Source organism: Polypterus senegalus, chromosome 9, assembly GCF_016835505.1.
Source record: "Polypterus senegalus isolate Bchr_013 chromosome 9, ASM1683550v1, whole genome shotgun sequence".
Classification (NCBI taxonomy): Eukaryota; Metazoa; Chordata; class Cladistia; order Polypteriformes; family Polypteridae; genus Polypterus; species Polypterus senegalus.
Window position 1 is genome coordinate 6,340,059 of NC_053162.1, and position 16,721 is coordinate 6,356,779.

The 16,721-nt window shown below is 38.8% G+C and overlaps 1 protein-coding gene across 1 annotated transcript in view; it reads right to left on the bottom strand.

Moving 5' to 3' along the window:
• Positions 1 to 16,721, bottom strand: part of qsox2 (quiescin Q6 sulfhydryl oxidase 2) — a 105,786-nt gene that overhangs the window by 8,889 nt on the left and 80,176 nt on the right. The window contains exon 11 of the mRNA XM_039762641.1: positions 8,539 to 8,727. Coding sequence (XP_039618575.1) covers positions 8,539 to 8,727 — 189 coding nt within the window. The remainder of the gene's footprint in view (positions 1 to 8,538; positions 8,728 to 16,721) is intronic.

Below are 16,721 nucleotides of genomic sequence, written 5' to 3' on the forward strand. Positions count from 1 at the left end.
CAACAAACTTTCAAGCACAACTGTAAAAGCCAGGTCTAACAGATAATGAGACTGGGTTCATAACTATATGACTTGTTAGTGTTTTTATTCTTCCCAGACCAAAATAGTGTATTTATTTATGGCTTTCTTTTTTCATATGTTTCAAGGTCCTTCTCTTCTCTCTTATTTATTTAAAAACATTGTATTAACAGATACTGATGAAAAAGGATGAAGACAGGAGGCACAGCTAGAAGTAGTGGAGATGAAGATGCTACGCTTTTCGCTTGAAGTAATGAGGGTAGACAGGATTAGCAATGAGTACATTAGGGGAACAACGCAGGTTCAACAGTTTAGTGACAAAGTGTGAGAGGCTAGATTGAGATGGTCTGGGCACGTGCAGAGGAGAGATATGGGGGTGGACACAACAGGAAATGAATGCTGAATATGGAACTGCCAGGCAAGAGGAGAAGAGGGAGGCCAAAGAGGAGGTTTATGGATGCGGGGAGTGTGGACATGAAGGCATAAAATGATGTAAAAGACAGAGAAAGGTGGAGATAGGTGCTCCATTGTGGCGACCCCTAAATGGGAGCAGCCGAAAGAAGAGTAGTATTAACACAGATACTTTATGATGCATGTGCACAGGTTTAAATGGACGGCTGTTTGCTGGAGAGCTGCTGGTTCTTTGTCATTTACACCCCATTATCAACTGATAGCTGGTTAAGAAAACAGGAGACAATCAAAATCTGAACGCACCAGTTAAAAACTAAAATAGCTCCTTAAGGGTTCTGAGCTGTAACATGCAAGTCAATTAAAACTAAACCTAAAAAAATGTGGTTTATTAGTAAATAAACAAGTTCTAATTAAGAAACTGTTTACAGCGAATACCTACAGCCTCTGTGGACCTCCACGACTGTAATTGAAGACCCCCGAAATTCATTGTGTATGTGTGTCATTAACATGCGTTTTAATAAATAAAATGTATTTTATCTGTATATTTTTATTTCCAGTGCACATTATAGATATTTATTAATTTCAATTAATTTTTAAGTAACTCAATTGTACTTCTACTTGAGTATTTTTTTGTTATGTAAAATTATAATTGGCTGAAACTACTTGAGTATATTTTTGTCTAAGTAATAATACTTCCCCTTGACTAAAATTTTTTAGTCGTCCTTTAGTTCCGGCACCTCCTCGGTGGTTTGTGTGCTGTTCCTCTTTGCATGCTCATCATTTTTGTTAACAATCCGATGTCTAAATGTACATAAAACTTTTGTCTCCGACTATCATGGGATGGTGTATAGACTTTGTTAAAATAACAGACGTCTGAAATCTGAAGTACCTCAACTATTACCGTATGCAATGGACAGAGTGAGTGAAGCTCTAGGGAGGTAATAAAAATGTAAAATATGTTTGCCATGGTAGAGGTCAGGAGTTACTGGAGGAACAAAAGGCCCATAAAAAAAGTAATGGATGCTTGCAATCATTTCCAAAAGGATGTAAAATGTCTAGATTTTCTGATAAAATAATAAAATGGCCATACTATTACTGTTATTTGTATATTTCCCTAAATATAAATTTAAATGTTGTGTGTATAGGCCTACAGATATCTTTAAAAGTGGTCATTAAAAAACATAACATTTTGAGTCCTTAATTCTATTCATGGTCAAGGTAGGTAGGAGATAAATTTTTTTTCACGGCAGCAACTACCATCAATTCGAAATCTGGTCTTGTGTCGTCTATTTTGAAACATTAAAACAAATGAAACGAAACACAAATGCAAACGAGAGTCTTCCATCAGAAGCAGGGGATTTAAAAACTAGAATTAAGTAAGGTCAGGCCAAACAAACCACACTTTGGTGGAACCGTTATTTACTGTCAGTTTAAAGACGTTAATATGAACGTTACCCACTGCAAGTGAAAGTGGGCTGGCACTGCAGGTTAAGCATTAACTTATTGAGTCAAATTCTCAGATGTGTATGGCAAATGGCAGTTTGCTTCATAATGCAAGGCTTGTTTTCAAAATGAACTCAGTCGGGACCACCAAAGCACAAACGTATCCTCGTATTGGACGAGTTCTCATGATATACTCAAATGCTACAGGGAGCAGTTCACACAAGCCGTGTGCTCAGCACAATGAAATACGTTTCAATGCTACGGATTCAGAAATAGGGCTAGATTATAGCAAGGAGGAATTAAATTATACCGCTGTTGATCTCACATTTCCCTCAATAGCAGTTCTCTACCATGATGGAGAGTGAAAGCAACCAAAATCGCAGTGCTTGCTTTAATCATACGTCTGCGTTTTCAACTTCGGGGTATATTGTCAAAATGGAGAGGTACGCAGCGCAGCTTCACTCAGTGTGCTGATGTTCTTATTTTTCTCAAAGGGAAATGTAACGTTGTAAGTTTTTCATATATCCAGTGTAAGGGATAATCATTGCTGGAACAATATTTCATGTTAACACTGAAAATAGAAAGATAATTTTAAATTTGGTTATTTTTTTTTTGTACTGCAAGGCAAATGTGTTATTTTCAATAAAAAAAGCTTACAAAAAACCTCCATTAAAGCTAGTGTATCCAACTTTTTTTTTTTTGCAGTATTGCAATTTATAAAATTCTAATAATAAGTAACACTAAACATACAGTACATTTCTTTCATGAAAATTCCATATCATTGGAATACTCTACCATGAAGCCTGAATCAAAACACACAACTTGTAGCGTGGGCTTAGTGTATTGTCTCAAGCATAGTCAAATGGAATGGAGCCCATCCCGGTAGTAATCGAGAACAAAGCAGGAACCAGCCTTTGTCAGGCCAGCAATCCACTGATGGACACACTGACTCACAAAAGGCTAATTTGGAATTGCCAATCCCCCTAACACACACGTCTTTGGGGTGTCAGAAGAAAGCCAAAATACACTTAGAAAAATAACTACGGATACGGAGAAAGTTCGCTTACTCCACACTAGCATCAGCTGGATGAGAATGCAAGCCTAGGACGCCAGAGCAACATGAGCCACTGTGCTTCAAAATAACAATTTTACACCTAAGGAACAGAATGTAGTCAAAAAAATATTGCTGCTCATATTAAATTTTTGGCACAAGACTGGAAATACTGCTGTGGAGACCCTCACCAAAAGTGGCTGCAGATGACGAGAAGATTGGAAATATTTTTTTGAAAATTATACAGGTACAAACAATAAGCATTATTTGTATTTCATTATCATTAGTCTTTTTGACAACTTACACTTCAGAAGAGGTCATCCACCTGCAGTTAAGTATGTTTTGGCCCAGCCAGTACTTGGATGGGAGACCATCTAGGAAATAGCTTGGGTTGCTGCTGGAAGAGGTGTTGGTGAAGCCAGCAGGGGGCGCTTACCCTGTGGTCTGTGTGTGGATCCCAATGCCCCAGTGCAGTGACACAGTGCTGTAAATATCATGCTGTCTTTTGGATGATACGTAAAACCGAGGTCCTGAATCTCTGTGGTCATAAAATATTACTGGAGATCCACCATTCACTGGGATGTATCCTGATGTCCTGGCTAAACTGCCCACCACGGCCTAGTCATTCTGGCTCACTAATCACCACCACCCGGCTCTAACTGACTCTCTCTCACCACTTCACCACCTAAATGCTAATGCATGGCTAGTGTACTGGCACAAAAATGGCTGCCATTGCATCATCCATGTGGGTGCTGCACATTAGTGGTGGCTGAAGTGGCTCCCAACTCGCTGAAGCACTTTGAATAGTGAAAAAAGTTATATATAAATGTAATAAATTATTATTGTTTTATTATAAGAAATTTTTTTTATTGTGGCTATACCTGAAGGTACAATGGAAACATTGACAGGTTGTCCTACTGACGCACAAACATGTAATGACAGTGCTGTACAGGGTAGAATTAAACCGCATATACAAATTACTGAATGGAGCAAAGAAAGAAAGAAAGACAGACAGGAATAGCATTACGTAAGAAACAAACATGTAAGTCAATATAGGATAGATAAGCAGGTATGTAAGGCACTATATAAACAGACATAAAGGGCATTACAGTATGTAAGGAATATAGAGCCAGATGTTAAAGCCACATAATACATATCTGTACAGTATACTATACAGTGACATCTACTGTAAAGACGACAGATCTATATGAAAGGCACAATATAAAATAGCAGGAGACAAACAAACAAAACGGATGAACCCTATGGCTGAGCTGTGAATTAAATTGACTCTGTGACTTAATGATTTGCTGTTATCCAGTCACTTAGCGATCAGTGAACCAAATGCACCCAATGGACTGCATGGTCTCCGCATGCCTGTAATCTTCTTATGCATGCTGGACCATGAAATGTGTTTGACTTTTCATTCCTTTTGATAGCCAGGGTTACGTTTCTAATTAATCATTTGGTAACACTCTGGTTTAGGTATTGAAAAAATACATTGATTACCTGTTTACTATTGTGTTTCAAGACCATAATGAATACTTGGTTGGGTTCTACATAACCCTTACAAAGCATCCGTAAAGTGTGCATTCATCTCTGAAATGTGACCTACTAGCAAAACTTTACTTTGGAGTGGTCTGTGGTGGCTCGACTAAGACGCAGTTCTCTTGATGTTACATATTTAGTATAAGACGTGTGAACCCTTCACATTCATTTTACCATCATGTCAAAACTCCAAACTGCACAGAGATGAATAACACATCTGCTGATGTTTTGTTAGGGTTATCAAGACCAAAAGAAGCTTTTGTTAAGGTCTTGTTACGTAAGTGTAATTGAGTAATAGCTGCATTTTTGCAGTACCTAAACTAAAGCGTTACTAATTATTTCTTTGTAATAAAATACTTTTGTTTCATTAGTTCAGGTCCCAGACCCCTTTTGCTTTGAAAGTCACAAGGCTTTTCATAAAGGAACAACTTTACTATATTCAAATGTTAATGCAGTACATCTTCGAAAACAATGAAGATGCACAACTGGAACCCCGGACAAAAGACTTTAACTCACAGACGACACATTTACAGTTTAACATGTGTCGCTTGTTTCAACGTTGGGCTGGAAAACAATGGAAGGCCACAACTGTCTGCCTCTTAAAGGTCTTTGCAGTTCGTTCAAGTTATTTTTAGAGCTTCACATCGGCCACCGACAACAATGACTTTAAGAAATCTTGCTTTTTGTTTCCTTCAGGATTTATTTCCTCTAGATATCACAGCTGACATGCACCCGACCCATGGGATTAACTAGTGTTTAACAGACGTGTGCGTTCCTCAGTCGCCACGGTACAAGCAATTGGTATCGGGAAAACATGCAATATATTTTATATTATATATATATATATATATATATATATATATATATATATATATATATATATATATATATATATATATATATATAGACGCATAACTTGTGTGAAAAATCTCAAAATGTAGAATACACAGAATCGAACAACAAACAGAGCAGAGTACACTTTGCATCATTTTATACTTCAAGTTAGAAAACTTACACACGGATTCAGATTCAGTGCATCTGGGTACTCAAGTCAACTGTTTTGAAAGTTGGGGTATTTCTAGTTTTTGTTAATTTCTTTTGTGAAAGACGTAATAATCTAAAATGTGACATTCTAACTATTTTTGCAACATTGAGTCATATAAAAAATAATGCCGAATTCAATTCCATGTATTTATGGAGTAAATGAAATACAGGCTTTTTTAAAAATGTAATTTTTGTTTAAAAATACGGATTTAGTATCTTTAGTATTTAGTATATTTCCCCTTTGTCCATACTACACTGGCATTTTTAACCCTGAAAATGTCATCCAGAGCTGTATACTTCTAAAAACACTGGCTTGGTGTTGTAGTGTGGATGGGTGAAAAACCTGAAGAGTTTTGAAATTGCAAACTAACCACACTCTTGTTTGATTTGTGCTTATTAGGGGGCCCTTCCCTGATTGGATCCTGCTCATTACAATGCCTTATTCCCTGACTGGACATCCTTCACGGAAGAAAACCATACGAAACACAGAGGAGGTGCTCTCCACCACATTTATTGTGTGGCCCATTTGTATGCATCTAAATGGCGTTCTATACAGTCTGAAAGTTGCAAACACATGCACAAAAAGCTAATTAAATTACCAGTCTCTAAAGTTATATCATGACTCCCTGTGGCCGCCTGTGTAGTCCTTTTTTTTTTTTTTCCACAAATGAATGAATGCCCAGTGTTGGTGAATGGCTATGTCACATGTGTTTTGAGTTGATTTGATGAGGGCTGGGCTGAGATACTTTGATAAATAATGTGATAAAGCTAGTGTGGATGGAGACTGTTTTCTTGAAATAATGTAATTTTTAAAAAAAGACAATCCACAATTATAGATAGAGTAACTGTATGTAGTCTTTATGACAAAAAAAAAAAACCACCACCCAAAAGACTCCCCATCAGTTTGACTATGTGGGTGAATATTGCAGAGGTGCCAGCTAAGTGAGCTAGGACAGGTCATATTTTGTCCGAGACGGACATGTAGTCGAGTGCAACTGTGGCACAAATTGCGGAGGGCAGGCTGGAACCTGTCTCAAGAAAATGCATGGCAGCTCGTTGTGTGAATGTACATCATCGTGTACCAGAAAGCAGAGTTTGTCTGCTTGGGTTGAATGAGAAGTGAGGTGCATGCAAGTGCCAAAAAAAATGGTGCATGTATGCGCCATCTCACCAAGCGCAAGTCACACCTGCATAAGCTTCTAAATCTTCTGTAGAATTCACACCAACTTGTGAGCAGAGCAGACTACTCCATACACACACACACACCCACCTTTCATGCGAGAACTGAGGTGCACGCAAGCACCAAAATAATGCTTGCATGCGCCATCTAGTGGCTGTAGTTGAGCGTCAGCAGAATGCTCCATATACACAAACACAGGTTTTTCGTTTATATTTGTCTAATACACAGGTGTCAAACTCCGGTCCTGGAGGGCCGCAGTGGCTGCAGGTTTTCATTCTAACCATCTTCTTCATTAGTGACCAGTTTTGGTGGCTAATTAACTTCTTTTGCCTTAATTTTAATTAACTTGACTTTTTCTTTTTTCCTTAATTAGCAGTCAAATAATAATGAGAAACAAAACAAGCCACCACATGACCAACTCACCTGCGCCCATCACACAATATCTGAAAATAAAGAAAGGTGAAAGTCTCAGTAAGGCTAATCTCTCAGGTCAGCAAAACATTTTGACGGTGCTATGGTAGAACGAGAGCAGCAACAAGCCATGGAATTAAATAAGGAGTGTAATTAACAGCAAGAATTGGCTTCTCATTAAGAAAGTAATTGGAGTGAAATTGGTTGGAGTTTGCAGCCCCAATTTAGCTGGTCATCTGTTGGCTTGTTTCGTGTCTCATGTCTGTTTGGCTGTCATTTAATGAAGAAAAGAATCAATTGAGAGAATTGAATCCTTAAAAACAGAGCTATTAAAATTAAGGGAAAAATAAGTTAATTAGCAGTGAAAACTGGTCACTCATTTGGAAAAGGGTTAGAATGAAAACCTGCAGCCACTGCGGCCCTCCAGGCCTGGAGTTTGACTCCCCTGGTCTAATAGATAGGAAAGACACTATATAAGAGATAGAGTGACTGTAACTTTTAAGAGTTAAGTAGATGGGACACGTGGTATATTATGGGATAGCTTGAAATATTCTTTTATTTTACAACAATAATAAAAAAAAAAAACTAACACAGACAATGCAGGTCTTTGTAGCAGTTGAACAAGACAATACTCTTTTATACAAGCCAGCTATTAACAAAGCAAGATATGTTTTGAGGCAATCTACAGAAGACTGATTAAATGCCAAAGTGCATTACAGTTCTGAATCTGTGCATTGCATATTGAAATTTTATTGGCAGAAATTAAAATTTTTTTTTCTATTGAGTTAGAAAATTTGGGAACAGGGTTTTTGTCATAGGTGCTCCCTGTGTGGAGTTTGCATGTAGCACATACTGTATGTAGAGTCTCATTGATACAGAGGTAAGCCACACACATTCTTACCATCCCATTAAAACTGTCATATAAAGGAATAGAAATACATTGCATATTTAGGAACCAAAAAGAAAGCAGCAGCCTTTGCCACTGGTGAGGGAGCCCCATCTTTGAATTTCCCTCCTGCACAGGAACCTGCATGGATCAGAATGACTGGTGGCACACAGCAAATGCCGTTTAATGTCATTTAAAACTGTCTTCCTTGTGAATTGAGAGTATTGTATGATTTGCAGTTTACACAGCCTGCCTCTAACGAGTCTGGCTGTTATTTCCACATTAGTGCAGTCTATTTAAATTATAATATTTGGGAAGCCTAAAATATCACTGGTAAAACTTTATATAAATCAATTTTTTAAGGCGAGGGATACTCTGCGTACCAATAAATTTGGAGTTATCTGAACTTTTTTCAATCAAACAATATTAAAATGTATCAAACCAAGGAATGCTTTTTTATGATTAATAGCAACATGAATAGCTGGTTATAAAACTTTTAGGATGTAAAGCTTTTGTGTAATGCTGTCTCTGGCCCAGAAGGTTGCATACCTGCTAGTCTGTTGTTGACTACGTTATGCTTCTTCCAAAGCCAAAGTACCGACTCATCAGCAGTGTTGACTTGATTCATCGACTCCTTTGCCATTTCTTCAAAATGTCGGCCACATTCCTGGCATCCAAAAAAAGTGGTGATGTACTTTCTCATTGTCTGCAGCACAGCCTGAGGATTGTCCTCCAAACCTATGGGAGTAGAATATTTTAAATCATATTAAAGACGACAAAACCTGACATTTAAGTAGTGACCTGCATTTGAACAATTGTCCGAAGGTTTGCACACCCCAAATATTATTACATCGATGTTCATGCAGTGTTTGTCATGTCTGTAATGAAAATCAAGGTGGACTTAAGTATTTGAGACACCACTTCCTAGCCAATATATTTCAGTTATTACACATTTTTGGGTGAAAGTGTCCACATATTTCCAAGACAGTCTTGCAGACACACACTGACATATAGCTTTGCTTGAAAGTTTGTGAACCCTTCAGAATTTTCTGTATTTCTGCATAAATATGACCTAAAACATCATCAGATTTTCACTCAGGTCCTAAAAGTAGATAAAGAGAAATCAATTAAACAAACGAGACAAAATTATTATGCATGGCCATTTATTTATTGAGGAAAATGATCGAATATTACATATTTGTGAGTGGCACAAGTATGTGAACCTCACGGATTAGCAGTTAGTTTGAAGGTGAAATTCGAGTCAATGGGATGCCAATCAGGTGTGAGTGGGCACCCTGTGTTATTTAAAGAACAGGATCTATCAAAGTCTGCTCTTCACAACACATGTTTGTGGAAGTGTATCATGACACAAACAAAGGAGATTTCTGAGGACCTCACAAAAAGAGATGTTGGTGCTCATCAGGCTGGAAAAGGTTACAAAACCACAACAACAACAACATTTATTTATATAGCACATTTTCATACAAACAGTAGCTCAAAGTGCTTTACATATTAAAGAATAGAAAAATGAAAGACATAATTATAAAAAATAAATCAACATTAACATCGAATAAGAGTAAGGTTCAATGGCCAGGGGGGACAGAAAAAACAAAAAAAACTCCAGACGGCTGGAGAAAAAATAAAATCTGTAGGGATTCCAGACCATGAGACCGCCCAGTCCCCTCTGGGCAAACCATCTCTAAAGAGTTTGGACTCCACCAATCCACAGTCAGACAGATTGTGTACAAATTCAAGACTATTGTTACCCTCCCCAGGAGTGGTTCGACCAACAAAGATCACACCAAGAGCAAAGCGTGTAATAGTCGGCGAGGTCACAAAGGACCCCAGGGTAACTTCTAAGCAACTGAAGGCCTCTCTCACATTGGCTAATGTTCATGTTCATGAGTCCACAATCAGGAGAACACTGAACAACAATGGTGTGCATGGCAGGGTTGCAAGGAGAAAGCCACTGCTCTCCAAAAAAAACATTGCTGCTCGTCTGCAGTTTGCTAAAGATCACGTGGACAAACCAGAAAGCTATTGGAAGAATTTTTTGTGGACGGATGAGACCAAAATAGAACTTTTTGGTTTAAATGAAAAGCGTTATGTTTGGAGTAAGGAAAACACTGCATTCCAGCACAAGAACCTTATCCCATCTGTGAAACATGGCGATGGTAGTATCATGGTTTGGGCCTGTTTTGCTGCATCTGGGCCAGGACGGCTTGCCTTCATTGATGGAACAATGAATTCTGAATTATATCACAGAATTCTAAAGGAAAATGTCAGGACATCTGTCCATGAAGTGAATCTCAAGAGAAGGTGGGTCATGCAGCAAGACAACGACCCTAAGCACACAAGTCGTTCTCTCAAAGAATGGTTAAAGAAGAATAAAGTTAATGTCTTGAAATGGCCAAGTCAAAGTCCTGACCTTAATCCAATGGAAATGTTGTGGAAGGACCTGAAGCGAGCAGTTCATGTGAGGAAACCCACCAACATCCCAGAGTTGAAGCTGTTCTGTACGAAGGAATGGGCGAAAATTCCTCCAAGCCGGTGTGCAGGAATGATCAGAAGTTACCGGAAACGTTTAGTTGCAGTTATTGGGGGGTCACACCAGATACTAAAAGCAAAGGTTCCCATACTTTTGCCACTCACAAATATGTAATATTCAATCATTTTCCTTAATAAATAAATGACCAAGTATAATATTTTTGTCTCATTTGTTTAACTGGTTTCTCTTTATCTACTTTTAGGACTTGAGTAAAAATCTGATGATGTTTTAGGTCATATTTATGCAGAAATATAGTAGAAAATTCTATAGGGTTCACAAACTTTCAAGCACAACTGTAAGTAATCAATTGCCCCCTTGACATTTCAAAATTGTCAGAACACTGTTTTGCCTCTCTACATGTCACTCCCACTAGTCCTGGCTGTTCTCTCACATGAAGATGAATTTAAATACAGCGCCGATAATGGTGCTCAATGCTGAGAAATTTGCAGACGGCCTGCACTAAAACAGTGGGAAGTGGCGCAGAAGGCGGCATGGCCTTTGGTGTTCACAGTGGTCTATTAGATGCTGTTATTATTTTGTGCATGAAGGGAATATTTGGATGGGTAAATGTGCAGTCAAACAAAATCTGTTATATGCCAAAAACTCAGCTGCAGCATGAACAAAGCCATTGCTTCCCTGTGTTGCATTGACTCATGAAATAAACAAGTTCATTTCAAGAACCAAACTTCAGCTTAGAATAAGAAAAATAAAAACAAAACTTAAAATGAAAAAAAAAAGCTTATATTTGCTTGAATGAGCAACAAAAGTATACTTTTTTTTTCTTTACCAGAATAAGACATACAAGACTATTCAATCAAAATAACTACATAATCTGCACATTCCAAATTGAGTTTATTTTTTATTAAATTCTATCATGTCAGGATACTATAGACCAGGGGTCCTCTAATCAGTCCTGGAGAGCTGCAGTGGCTGCAGGTTTTTGTTCTAACCTGGTTGCTTAATTAGAAAGCAATTCTTGCCAATAATTTCATTTCATGGCTTGTTAGTGCTTTAACTCTGCTATGTCCGGTCATTCTCATGTCTTAGATTTTCTTCCCCTTTCTAAGGAGATCATCCAAATGATTTGAAGGCAAAAATGGAGGAGTAATTCTCAGGCCTTCATTTTTTTCTCTTCACTTTCCTTCCAAGGGTTTAATTAAACCCAACAGTGCATGATGACTACACACAGGGGTGTAAATGGAAACAAGCTAAATGGAGAAATGCTGGTCTCTTTTGTCATTTGCATGTTATTGCTAATTAGGAGCAATTAAAAACTAAGAATACAGCTGTTTAAGACTAAAATAAGCAAGAAGTGTTCAAAATTTTAACGACCGAGACAACTAAAGTGAAGCAGAAGTGTCACTTGAGCAATAAGTGCTTCTTATTAAGCAGTTGGGTTGGAGCAAAAACCTGCAGCCACTGCGGCCCTCCAGGACTGTGATTGAGGACCCCTGCTATAGACAAATGATCTGCCACAAAGAGTTTGAATGTGACATGTGTAGCATTTTCAAGATGTCATTATTATATGTCATTAGAGACCAATTACTGTGTACTTCAGAAATTCAATCAACAAAATGCAATCAAACACTTGATAAAATTAAACACTAAGTATCCGTCTATCAAAGTAAGGCTGACACTTCAGACTGTAGAAATTTGAATGTTGTGCGCATGTCCCTAAGGGTATCACTTTAGATTAGGTGTCCATTATTACCATGTAATTACAGAGTGACTAGGTGTTACTACCTTGTACTTACTGTGTAATACAGTGTAACACTACAATTAGATAGTCAATTGTAATTGTTATTCCACAATTTTTCTAAAGAGGTATGTATGTAAATTGTGGAACAACAATTGATTGCTTGACCACTGCATTACATTGAGTACAAGGTAATAACACCTAGTTACTCTGTAATTATACAGGTAAATTACATGGGAAGTATAGCAAAGTTATGGACTCCTAATCTAAAATGACACCCTGAAACACTCATTTGGACGCACTGTGTAAAGAATACAGATTTTAAGGCTGGTGTGTGTGTGTGTGTTTATACAGTAACTGTATTACTGCACTCATTTTCATACTACATTTTGGGGTGTAAGCACTTGTGCATTTTCCTCCATCTCCACCAGCTGGTACACAGACACTAGATATTTGTAGTATCTATTAGTTCTCAACAGTTTTTCCGCATAGCCAAGCATGAGATACTTGGTCTAGAGCAGTGGTTCTTAAACTGTTTTCTCTTGTGACACAATTATGCCTTTTTTTTTACATCTTCGTGGACACACCAACCCCCAAAATCAACGATGATTGTGATTGGTTAGGGGATGGTGGGTGGGCAGGTTTTGATTTCTCCCCTTTGAAGAATAATAGAGGCAGGTCATGACTTTTGCTTAAGCTGTCCAGGGTGACCCTTCGCAAAGTATTCGCAAACCTTTCCCATTCAGTACTGTTGTGATTCAGGATACAGCCCGACCCAAGTTCAGGCATCGACCAATAGTTTAAGCAACCCTGGTCTACAGCAAAAAGTTCTTGACACGGAAAAGCAAAGAAAATTAATTCCAATGAAGACTGACGGTTTACTCAAAATAGCATGTAAAAAGGAAGTGTGTTCTGTTTATGCTCCATCATTCCAAAAGGTGGGCTGCATGGTGGTGCAGTGGTAGTGCGGCTGCCTTGCAATAAAGAGACCAGCGTTCACTCCCCAGGCTCCTCATTGTGTGTTTTTACAGGTTTTCCCTGTGTCTCTGTGGGTTGCGTCCGGGTGCTCCGATTTCCTCGGACTGTCCAAAGACATGCAGGTTAGGTGGACTGCGGATACTAAATTGGCCATAGTATATGGTTGTGTATGTGTGTAGTCCCTGAAAGTCCCTACTTACATACTAAAATCGCATTACAAAGGGTTGTAGGAACAGAATTTGTAATCTTCAGTCTGTAGCAATTGACATGTTTTATACGAGTATTTTGGTTTCGTTTATATTTTTTTATTTTTTTGATTGCAACCTCTTTTTAAATTTATTTCTTTATTTATGTGACACATGACTGTGATCACCATACAATACAATTTAGGTCACAGGATGCGATTATAGAAATATGACAAGGTTTCCTTTAACCTTCATACCTTGATGGATACTCTGTGCTTCATGCAAATCTCTAGTGATAAGGGATGGCTTTGTCTCGAGTGGGCCTTCACGTTTGATTTTGCATTTTGGTTTTGACCATTTTTTTTTTTCCCTCAACTGCCAATTTTGGTTTTACTTGCCTGATGCTATGATTTGCAGATTTTGAACTGTTGCCTGTCCCTCGCTATGAATATTGGCATGTGTTTTCATCTCCTGGTCCGTGCTGTAATCCCCTGGGACAATCTGTCTCGTAACAGTAACAGATTAAGAATAGATGAACATCAGCCAGACGGAGGCACCCCTCACAGCAATGGTGTCTTGGCCTTCTCTTCAATCTGTCTTTATTTTATATAGTGCTATTATAAGTATGCACCACCACAAGGCGGTTCATGGTTTTATCCATTACATTAAAAGCTACTACATATAATCCCATCACCCCGTGTACAACTGGAAAATAAAAGGAACAGTGCTGTTGATGCTGTTTACTGCAGACATAAATTAACAGCTCAAATGACATCAAAGCAGCATCCTGTAGTGCAGACAACACAGATCTGTACTAATTTATCTATCAGTTAAGCAGCATTCTTGTATAATTGGTGCCATTTTAGCTGTTTAACTCAATTTTTCGTATTTTCTTTTTCATTTCACACCTGCCACACAGGACCCAGCCAGTGGTACATACTGCTATTTTATTGCTGCTGGCATTAAAAGCGAAAATCTCACCGGACATAAATATGCTAAACAAAAAAAGAATCTCGGAACTCATGTGTGTGTATTTCATATATACATATATACTGTATAACACACACACTAGCCAACGCTCACCATAACATACGGCGGTGTAAAAGTTGGAACGGAAAACAGTGAGAAAGGAAGAAAGAAATACTTCTTTCTTTCTGTTTCTTATTTCAGAATTATTGTGAAGAGTAAACACAGCATGTGGGCATGAGGAAGGCCGCGCTTCTGAAATTCAATTACGTAAATATAAGAGGAGATAACCCCAAAAACATGATGCTGTAGAATGTCTCTAAGTAATTCCTGCAGCTTAATCCAAAAGACTCGTACTACAATATCAGGTCTGTACTCTGGACTCTGGGTATCCGACGGTGCATGTAGAATTTCCGGCCAAGCAGGATTACATGTGAAAGTGATAAATAAATCAGGCTTTCCGAATTTACGTAATTTGGCCATGGCATCCTGATAGTTTTGTTGCATGTACCTTGGACTTCCTGGAAATGTGGACGGTAGTACAATCATTTTGCCTACAAGTACATTGTTATTTTCAGCTTTTGCTTGTAGTGCGTCGGACAGTTCTTTGTATTGTTCCACGTGCAGATGTTGACATAACCTGAGATAGTTGAGATGTGTGCCCTCTGTTTTAACATACTCATCTACGACGTACTGTTGGAATAGTTAGCCACTGGACTGCAAAATACTAAATGTATTACTCATTGATAATCTGTATGCGTAAAATTGGCATTGAATAAGCCTGATTCATTTCTTTTATCGGGAACATGTTGTAAATGTTTGTGCCAGCCAATGTCTCCGTAAGGGAATAAAAGTAAGTAAAACATAGGATCGCAATTCATATTGAGCGTGGAAATCTGTTTACAGGAGTTGCCTCTGGGACAGATGCAAATGTCCCTTTCTTCTCCGACAAAAATTGCTGCAACATCGGTGTGACATGTCGGGGCATTGTATCGTCGTAAATCCTGCCCAGGGTTATCCTCGAAAAGCATTAGTACAGATGCTGTTGGATTGGACTGAGCGATTTCATGCATGTGTTTGTATGACTTAGCGAAAGGTGTTGATGGTTCCGAGCATGGTATCTAGCTGGAGAAGTCAGTTTTCGTTGCATGCAGAGTTTGCTTTATTTTGTAAGCATATTTCAGTAGCTGGCGCGGTGTCAAAAACATACAACTGTCCATATCCTGGAGAGGTAGAAGTGTTAGTGTATAGTGGAGAAATTTGGTGATAAATTTGCCCATGCATTTTAAAACGGTGTGGTCCGCGGCCAGGAAGTTGAGTTATCTGTGCACCCATGGAAGCAAACGCTAATCAAGAAATGCTGAGTCGGCTGCATGTGGGCAGGACCGGTTTTGAAGTGGAAGCAGAATGAACCAGAAGAGAAATTTTTTATTTATATTGCGTTTGATTCTTGTACGTCTAAGCATTATCCTCTGATTAAGACCCCTGGTAGGGGTTGAAAGCTCAGGAATAAAAACTGCTTTATGATACGTGATTCATCTATCTATATATGTATACCACATTGTGAATTCGGCCCTCCGGTTGTAATATGACCAAGCTGTGCGCCGAGCTTACACTTGAGCATGCAACATACAGTTGGCCATGTGAACAGTAATCTTGTTTCAAATCTCACAGCTTGGATTGATGCTGTCATAATCGGTTTGAGTTTCATGGTTTGTTTCAATTACGACAGTATTTTCTATTGTGGGCTGCATCAGGAGTGGGCAGGAGGAGGAGTACAGAATGTTAATCAAAGACTTTGTTAAATGGTGCGGCTCAAACCACTTACACCTTAACACCAGCAAAACCAAGGAGCTAGTGGTGGATTTTAGGAGGCCCAGGCCCCTCATGGACCCTGTGATCATCAGAGGTGACTGTGCAGAGGATACAGACCTATAAATACCTGGGAGTGCAGCTGGATGACAAATTGGACTGGACTGCCAATACTGATGCTCTGTGTAAGAAAGGTCAGAGCCGACTATACTTTCTTAGAAGGTTGGCATCCTTCAACATCTGCAATAAGATGCTGCAGATGTTCTACCAGACGGTTGTGGCGAGTGCCCTCTTCTACGCGGTGGTGTGCTGGGAAGGAAGCATAAAGATGAAAGACCCCTCACGCCTGGACAAACTTGTTAAAAAGGCAGGCTCTATTGTAGGAGTAAAGTTGGACAGTTTAACATCTGTGGCAGAGAGACGGGCATTAAGCAAACTCCTCTCAAATCATGCCTCCAGCACCGATTCCCCCAATGTCCAGGCCACACAGTTCCACTGCCTTTCTCCTGGCCGCCTCTAGTCCTCCCTCCAGCTCCGCCCTCTTCCA